General features: G+C 39.5%; 1 protein-coding gene across 1 annotated transcript in view; it reads right to left on the bottom strand.

The window, feature by feature from the left end:
* LOC107668668 (zinc finger protein 836-like) overlaps positions 1–9,908 on the bottom strand; it is a 66,519-nt gene that overhangs the window by 48,597 nt on the left and 8,014 nt on the right. Inside the window, exon 3 of the mRNA XM_016460626.1 lies at positions 3,030–3,068. Within this exon, the coding sequence (XP_016316112.1) occupies positions 3,030–3,068 (39 nt within the window). The remainder of the gene's footprint in view (positions 1–3,029; positions 3,069–9,908) is intronic.

Raw genomic sequence — 9,908 nt, 5'->3', positions numbered from 1 at the left:
AGTGGTGGGAATCGCAGGCTACCTCACGATACGATACGAATCACGATACATGGCTCACGATATGATCATATCACGATTTTATAATGATACATCACGATATCTGTCTAACTATGAAAACAAAATGCCTGTGAAAAGTTTAAGTGCAAGTTTTCTCTTTATTCAAGTCCAAACTGTTAGAAAACAGCACAAAATTTCTGTAAATCAAATTTAAAATGCTAAGGAAATTAATCATTTTATTCTTGGACGTATTAAAAGCTTACACTTTTCTTGGTGTGTAAACCAACACATTTAACTGCTTATCAACTTTATATATAGCCTATATATAAACCTGGTACATTTCAAAATTTACCTTGAGCGCTTTCTCAATCTTTCCTCTCATCATAAAAACGGAGCCCCCCACACATGACATGCAGAGAAGAAAATTCACATCGCGTCTTTTGCGCGCTCAGGTTCGTTATTTCAAATGTAGATGCGCGGCAAGCACACACTGCACACTTCTGTGCCGCATTACGGCTCTGACGAGGTTTTGTTTCGTTGTCCGTGCCATAGGTGCAGATTTATGTTTCTGCCGGTCGGTACGCACTAGGGGTCAACCGATTATCGGCCTGGCCGATTATCTGCGCCGATATTAAGCATTTTTATGATTATCGGTATCTGTCATTTTCAAAATCGATTCGCCGATAAAATAACTTAATTTTGAAACGCGCTATTTGGCTCTGATGCAGCCTGTCAGAACTCACCACTCTGTGGCCTAAAGCAATCTCCACCCACCGCCCATCTGATTTGTTGGGAGTCACGAGTCCGACCAATCAAAGCGGAATTCACTCTCACTCCAAAAGCGCTTGCTAACTGGAGCTGCTTCAGTGATCACGCACCAGTTGTCTCTCAAAGGTAAGGTGGCAGCAGCAGACGTTGCTTAAGTTGCAATAAATCACAATCCACTAACGTTACACTGAAGTTGCAAAACACCTGAATATTATCTATGATTTCCGCGATGCAGAAAATGTGGAAGGAATCGCGGAATCCAGTCATATAAATGGAATTTACTGTATGACGCGGAATGTCACGGAGTTTATCAAAGTTTGGATGAATTCATCAAAAGTCAGTACACTTAAATAGAGACGCGATATGGACTAGTATCTGTAAATATTAAGCCGCAAAAATACTATTTAATTATGAATCCAGCATGTTCTGCGTGTCTCTGTGTATGTAAATGGCACAGACGAGCGGTTTTGTTTTCTACACATACAAAGTGTGCGACGCTCGCGGTGATTTCAGCTTGTCGCCTCACTACATGAGGACGTAAATACATGAACAACATCTCCAGAACTGCTCTGACTCCCTCTGAGAGTCACGTCACGATCATTTGACAGTTTAATTTGAGTAAAACTATCGCAGTATTTCCCACAGACTTAAACTCTATTTGTGGCGGCATATATGCAAACTCATTCGATGTTTTGATTAAAAGATAAATTAAATTGATTCACGCCTTCATTTGCACTGTACTGTAAATTAAAACTAACTGAAATTTCTAGCGCCACATAGGCCAAGACATTTCAATAGGCTATTGTACTAAGTGTGCCTGTAAAAGGATATTAGTGTAATAGTTTCATGAAAATAGTTCCAGTCTTCTTAACAACTACTACAATATAGCTATGAAGACAATTAAATTATTTACACTTATTATATACATTTTTTTAAAAGTTAATCCATTGATGTGCATTAGATGATGAATTGAATAGTCACCTCTACTATTGTAGATTATGTTTTAGTCATCAGAAAATAATTAATGAGGAATTATGAGAGGTTATGCTATTACACATACATTTCTAACATGTAAATTATTGAAGCCAAATACTTACATTTCCCCATTGTTTAGCTGTAGTACAGTATTCATAGGCTTAATCATGAAGCATACAGTGGCCCCACTTTTAACTCTCTCTTTATATTGCCCTTATTGTAGATGGATGCACAGAGGTAGACAAGAGTAAGAAGTGCAGTGTGGGAGTACTACACTCAACCAACACCAGGGAAGGCAGTTTTTTTTTTCAGAGTCCTTTTTATTCTTAATTTTGACATTCATTTTCATTTTTACACCAGACATATATATCGGTTCAAAATATCGGTTATCGGTCTACTTGATCTGTAATAATCGGTATCGGCCCTGAAAAACACATATCGGTCGACCCCTAGTGCCCACTGTATAACGCGCACTTGTAATAGCCTATCTGAGAAAGAGAGGGAGAGCATCCAGGTTTGTTGACATAAAACTGGACGCGCCGGCGGTGCTCTCTCTCACTCATATGAGGGAAATCCACCTGCGATCCAAGAGGAGAGGTTAGGCTACTCATGGACTGAATAAGCGCTCTGCAATAATAATGTGATCGGTGCCTATGGTCCACGCCGATAGCTGTTCTGGGGCAGTTTTTTAGTTCTCATTTCCATAAACATATACAGTATATAGCAGTAGAGCTAATAAAGTGGCTGGAAATCTGTTTATCCTTCGGTTCATGGTTGCTCAGAGCGCTTTGGAAAGAAGGTGGAAATGGCGCAGCCGCGATTTCCATGCATTTTTTAGATGCTGGGAGCAGGAATATCTATATAGAGAGCCTCATTGTAGTAATATATTGTAGTAAATTGTAGTATTGTATTGTAGTAAAATATAAATATTTGGCACCAGATATCGATTCTTGTATTGCATGGAGAAGGACAACAATATATCACCATATTGATATATTGTCCCACCCCTAGTAAAAATCTCAACAAACTGAAAAAATAATAAAAATACAGTAGTTTTTTGAGGTAATGTGTGATGTAATCTTGTTAAAACGGATTTCATAAAATTGGTACAGAAAAAGTATCATTCAGGAACCAGCATCGATATAAAAAAATGTTTAACAATACCCAGCCCTATTTGTTAGCATATTTTGGTGTTGACAATTTGAGATTGTGATAAGAAATGAGTTTGGTTTGTGAAAGAAGTCTCATTGAGTGACTGAGCTGAAGATGAAATGAAGAGCTGCTCAAACCTCTCTGTTCAGTTTGTCTCCTCTTTCTCTCAGCTTTGCCTCCAGTGAAGCCACCTCTTTCTTCAGCTGACAGATTTCTGTGATGAAATCCTCAATATCCAGCATGGACAGATCAGTTCCTACTGATTTACAGCAGACCACATCCACCTGCGCTTTCATGCTCAACATCTGAACACACACACATGATTATTAAAGATGCATTTATAATGGACTGACACTGATTTAACCTCAAAATGATTGTTTACATACGACTGAACAAGAGCTGAACTACACAGAACTGACTTGTTATTAAAGAAAATAACATTTCAGAGAATATTCATAAATGTTTATTTCAGATGTAAGAGTGTTTGTTTAGTTTCAATATTGAGTCAGCACAAAGCTAGACATAATTATCAGATATTTCTGATATTGTCAGATTTCTACACATTTATCATTGAACTGTGAAAACTTTAAAACCGTCTAGTATTGAAAATTAACCATTGTATTAATACAGAAACCGTTTCGTTGAACCAGCACAGAGAAGGAATATTATCAAATGTTATAATATGTGATATATCGATATTATATATACATTAGATATTGTCGGATTTCTACGCATTTCTCCCTAAACTGTGAAAACTTTAAAAGCGTCTAGCATTGAAAATTGTGTAAATATAAAAGCTATGTTTACGACAAATATCATGGGTAAAAAATTACTGTAGTAAAACAATAGGACATTTGTTATGGTTACTGTAGTAAAACCGTCGTTATTTTTAATAAGGCGAGCGGGCGATGAAACGCTTCATTCATTAAACACTAGCGATAGAAAAATAACGACGTCCACGTATAAACAGCTAAAACACATTAATAGCGTAACACTTACCGTCTGAGTGCTCGGTCTCCTTCCTTTCTTCGGTGGTTTTACCGGAGAACTAAAGATCGTCAGAGCGCCTCCTACAGGACGAGCGATAGAGAAGAAGAGAAGAAACGACGCTCCCGCTGCTGTGTGGAGGGCTGCACCAAACCTTATTTATTTTATTTCAAAAACACTATTTCAGTGGCGTTGCCAAGACATGTATATAATATATCCATTTCATATGATTAAATAAAGTAATCTATCATGTTAGTCAGCCGGTCAATCAAAATGACCGTTAATTTTTGAATTACGCGAGTTGGCGGCTTTCTGGAGGACAGGACAAGAGAAAGCGCGCGCAGAACCAGAGAAGCGCAGTAAAGAACACAACAGAGAGAACACTGTAAACTTGCATTTTTAATTGTATTACACTGCTTTACTGTAGGCTGTGCTGAGGTGTTATGAATGGTTACTAGTAATACAGGCTTAAATCCCATTGTGTTCATACAGACAATCAAGGCGCTGTACGCTGATTTGTTAAAGTCCCAAATCAAAATTGAAGTTTTTTGGTATTAAGTACGAATATGTTAGCCTTAAGGTTATCTATAAGCTTTGTGTGCTCCAAAACAACAACCAAATTCACATTTAAAAGATGCAAGCTTTAACTTACAGTCTGTTGTTACCACCAATATCAACTATTTTGATGTCACTTGAGCTTCTCAACTAACTTAATCTGTCCAATCAAATGCTCTCTAGAATCTGAAGTCCTGCCCCCTGCACTATAAATAGATGCTGAAGCTGCAGCTGAAATCAGTCACTTGTTCACGGAATTATTATGGTGAATTTAATTGTTATTGTCAATTTGCCTGAACTCCGACAGCTTTGGAAAAATGGCACCTTTTAAACTGTGGTCTCTAGTGGAAGCTCCAGTGGTGGACGAAGTACACAAATCAAGTACTTGAGTAAAAGTACAGATACGTATAATAAAATATTACTCCAGTAAAAGTACTCCTTTTTCGATTTTACTCGAGTTAAAGTACAAAAGTATTCAATTTTTTATGTACTTAAAACTGCAGTCCGTAACTTTTTTGTGTTCAAAATTTACTAAATTTATATTATAAGCAAGTACACCATGAATCCATTTTTCAAGCCGTGTTTTTGGCTTGTCCTGAATCACTACGGTACACCTATAATAAGTGTTTATATTCTGACTATTTAGACTGGTTCGGGTAGCACTTGGTATGTGAACACAAAAAAAAATTGAGGGCATGAAAATAGTCACACTCATGGTCTTTGGTCAAAAATGACTAATGAATGGGAAATGGCAAAAAAAAATACAGAACAGGCTTTACGGTTGAGATTATATCACCACCTGTTGGTTAGGCATGCTCTTGACAGTGCTTCATAGCATGCGTTTACGTTTTCATGTGGACAGAGATTTTTTTTGAACGGAAGAAGGAAAAACTTTTAAAAATACCCGTGTACGTGTGGACATGGCCTGAGAGAAAACAGATTTGACCATCTGATTTTCACCAGTAAGAAAAAAAGTTTGTTTTGCAGAACATCACAGTTATATATGACATGAGAATAAGGCCTGAAGTTAGGAAGAACATTTTAAGGAAAATATAATTATATTTTCATAATGATTTTTTTCTTCTCAAACCTTGCCTGTGGTGTAAAAACACTTCCCACTTCAAATCACTTCCCACTTTGATAATTACTGTAGTTACCATGTTCTGAACATCACATCCTTTCTTTCCCCCCAGATGTAATCTATCTAGGTGGTTGAATAAAAATATTTGGACTTTATATCTAAAAATAACGGGGAAATGAACGTGCATGAGTTATTTTATTTAATCTGTGTTATTTGAATGTTTCGTTTTTTTACCTAAAACATAGAGACACTGATGTTGATGTGCATTCAAACATTTCAGTGGGCTTAAATAGATCACTCTTTACAGCAGATTTAGTTCACAAACAACTGACAGTTTTGACCTAAATATGATTTTCAGTTACAATAATTAATCCTGAAATTCGACATTAGTAACTTAATTTTAGCAGCATCAGTTGCGCTCGCGCTCACAAGATCTCCTGGTTCTTACTTGTGAATTCAGTTCACTAAAGACTCACACTAAACGGATCATTTGGATCAGTGAGTTGTCGACTCGAGAACAGCTGCAATCGGATCATTCTAATTCGTGAATGAATCGTTTGGTGCGATTTTTCGAACCGATTTAAAAGATTCATTGAAAAGAATCAGTTCGTTCTTGAATCAGACACTGCTTCTGCGTGTCGGAGCACATGATATTTTATAAGGAGTATGAAATGTAGTGAAGTAAAAAGTACGATCTTATGCTTTGGAATGTAGTGAAGTAAAAGTAAAAGTTACTCAAAATAAAACTACTCCAGTAAAGTACAGATACTTGAAAAATTTACTTGAGTACAGTAATGGAGTAAAATTACTCCGTTACTATCCACCACTGGGAAGCTCCGCCTACTGACGTCATAGGATCCCTTGTTCGAGACCAACAAGGTTTTGGGGCCTGTTCGGAACCAGGATCTTGGCACCAGCCCAGTATTTTTTTGATTGGAATAGCACAGCAGAGTGGTTACAGACACTATAACACAGACCGGTTACAGTAGACGCAATGTAGACGTAATATCATTGCAGGCGCAATGATATTACGCAACGCCTGAAAATAGGCTTATTGGAAGTTACCTAGCTGGGACTATTTTCAGGCGCTGCGTAATATCATTGTGCCTGCTGCACCCATGGTATGGCAGCAAAGTTTCTTGATTATTACACCGGAATGAGAGTATAGTTCCTAGCCATATCGGCCTGAAAAATCGCAACTTTTCATTTTCCGTCAGTCTTAGTACATGATGGAACTACAAAAGTGTCAAGTTTTAAATAGGAAAATTATAGAAACTCTTTGGTCATTTTTGAGCGAGATGCTAACGGTCTAATCAGATTCAATGATCTATGCTAAGCTAAGCTAAAAGTGCTACCGCCAGACCCGGAGATCGGCTGAATGGATTCGAAAACGTTAAAACACAACTGTTTAACTCTAGGGGAGTTGGAAAATGAGCCTATTTTCAAAAATAGTGGAGTGTTCCTTTAACAAAGGGCTGGAGCTCCTCGATATATCCTGCCCCTTGTCTTCTTGTTTTAGTTGAAATTACGTCACCACATATGCACTTCAGTGGACCTTTAACGGAACACTTCAGGATTCACACCTGTAAGTAAATGCCGTTGTCACTCCCAAAAACTGATACGGTGACATATTATTGCATATTCATGTCCGGATCATTTCAGTTTGTGTAACAAAGTGACTGAGGCCAATAAAGGTCATTAGATGTCATCATGTTTTTCAGGAAGTATTTAATAACTGCTAAAAGAATTAGGACTCGTCATTCTGTTACTGTGATTAAAAACCCATAAACACACATTGTAATCCAATATCAGACATTGATCTGCACATTACAATGAATTTAAAGTAAAAACATAGGATTCATTTTTACACTGTATGTAATGTTCTAGAGCAGGGGTGTCCAATCCTGCTCCTGGAGGTCCACCATCCTGCAGAGTTTAGTGCCAACACACTTACCTGAAGTTTCTAGCGAGTCTGAAGACCTTTGTTTTGTTTGAAATCATCCCCTATTCCCTCAATCACTATTAGTCCACTTGAAGGAGTCAATGAAAACAAGTGAGTGAATTCACACACTGAGTGTGCCGGAAGGGTTTATTAATAATTTGAAACTTAACTGCAAGTTCCAGTAGTAAGATTAAAAGATTTATCTTGAACTCTGTCAAGGAAACTAGCATGTACACTGCTCAAAAAAAATATAGGAACACTTTTTAATCAGAGTATAGCATCAAGTAAATTAAACTCCTGGGATATTGATCTGGTCAGCTAAGTAGCAGAGGGGGTTGTTAATCAGTTTCAGCTGCTTTGGTGTTAATGAAATTAACAACAGGTGCACTAGATGGGCAACAATGAGAAAACCCCCAAAACAGGAATAGTTTTACAGGTGGAGGCCACTGACAATTTTTCCCTACTCATCTTTTCTGACTGTTTGTCACTAGTTTTGCATTTGGCTAGGGCCAGTATCCCTACTGGAAGCATGAGGCGATACCTGGACCCTACAGAGGTTGCACAGGCAGTCCAACTCCTCCAGGATGACACATCAATATGTGCCATTGCCAGAAGGCTTGCTGTGTCTCCCAGCACAGTTTCAAGAGCATGGAGGAGATTCCAGGAGACAGGCAGTTACTCTAGGAGAGCTGGACAGAGCCTTAACCCATCAGCAGGACCGGTATCTGCTCCTTTGTGTACAAGGAGGAACATGATGAGCACTGCCAGAGCCCTACAAAATGACCTCCAGCAGGCCACTGGTGTGAATATCTCTGACCAAACAATCAGAAACAGACCTCATGAGGGTGGCCTGAGGGCCCGACGTCCTCTAGTGGGCCCTATGCTTACTGTCTGGCACCGTGGAGCTTGATTGGCAGTTGCCATTGAACACCAGAATTGGCAGGTCCGCCACTGGTGCCCTGTCCACTGGCGCCCTGTGCTTTTCACAGATGAGAGCAGGTTCACCCTGAGCACATGTGACAGATGTGAAAGGGTCTGGAGAAGCCGTGGAGAACGTTATGCTGCCTGTAACATCGTTCAGCATGACCGGTTTGGTGGTGGGTCAGTGATGGTCTGGGGAGGTATATCCATGGAGGGACACACAGACCTCTACAGGCTAGACAATTGCACCCTGACTGCCATTAGGTATCGGGATGAAATCCTTGGACCCATTGTCAGACCCTATGCTGGTGCAGTGGGTCCTGGGTTCCTCCTGGTGCACGACAATGCCCGGCCTCATGTGGCTAGAGTATGCAGGCAGTTCCTGGAGGATGAGGGAATTGATACCATTGAATGGCCCCCACGCTCGCCTGACCTAAATCCAATAGAACACCTCTGGGACATTATGTTTCGGTCCATCCGACGCCACCAGGTTGCACCTCAGACTGTCCAGGAGCTCAGTGATGCCCTGGTCCAGATCTGGGATGAAATACCCCAGGACACCATCCTTCGTCTCATTAGGAGCGTGCCCTGACGTTGTCAGGCATGCATACAAGCACGTGGGGGCCATACAAACTACTGAGTGCCATTTTGAGCTGCTGCAATGAAATTTCAGCAAAATGAACTAGCCTGCTGCATCTTTTTTTCACTTTGATTTTCAGAGTGCCTTTGAATTCAGCCCTCTGTAGGTTGACAATTTTCATTTCCATCAAATGATGTGGCATCCTTTCATTCCTAACACATTACCCAGTCCATATCAGTATAGATATCCAGCATGATATTTTTCCACGTGTTTTCAAAGTATTCCTTTAATTTTTTTTAGCAGTTTATAAACCTTAATAAAACAATGGAATAATCAATTAAAAAGGAATTAATAGCTGTATGATATTACACTGTAGCCACATTGGACCAGTGCTTTGAAAAATGGATGGATGATTCAGTTGCAGGTGCCATCTTCTGGCGAGACACACGAGTTAATTTGGCACAACCCTCACAGTGCATTATGGGTATTCGCTAGCTGTTGGTGTACATCAGTTGTACACTCATTATTGCGGTGCATTGTGGGATTGATTGAGCATACTCAAAATCCAGTGTGGTTTTCGATGCCATTTGAAATGGGGCAGGTGATTTCAGACAGTTTTTTTAAACACAGCTCTTGATGAGCTGCTTCAGGTGCGTTTATTTATGGTTGGAGCTCAACTCTGCAGGACAGAGGCCCTCAAGGAGCAGGTTTGGGCATCCCTGTCCTAGAGACAACTTTTTTTACTTTTTACAACCATAAAACAACATTCCTGTAACACTGTGTTTTTGACAACCTAAAAATAATTACATGAAGCTATGATGATTCTGGGGCAGCGTGTTTCTTCTTGTGGGTCTGAAAACCCCATTTAAAAGCGAATCTCTCGCCGCAGATGGAGCAGCAGTAAGGTTTCTCTCCTGTATGCATTCGTTCATGGATCTTCAGGGAAGCTG

The sequence above is a fragment of the Sinocyclocheilus anshuiensis genome, unplaced genomic scaffold (assembly GCF_001515605.1).
Source record: "Sinocyclocheilus anshuiensis isolate Anshui unplaced genomic scaffold, SAMN03320099.WGS_v1.1 scaffold156, whole genome shotgun sequence".
Classification (NCBI taxonomy): Eukaryota; Metazoa; Chordata; class Actinopteri; order Cypriniformes; family Cyprinidae; genus Sinocyclocheilus; species Sinocyclocheilus anshuiensis.
This window is presented reverse-complemented; position numbering and strand designations above follow the sequence as displayed.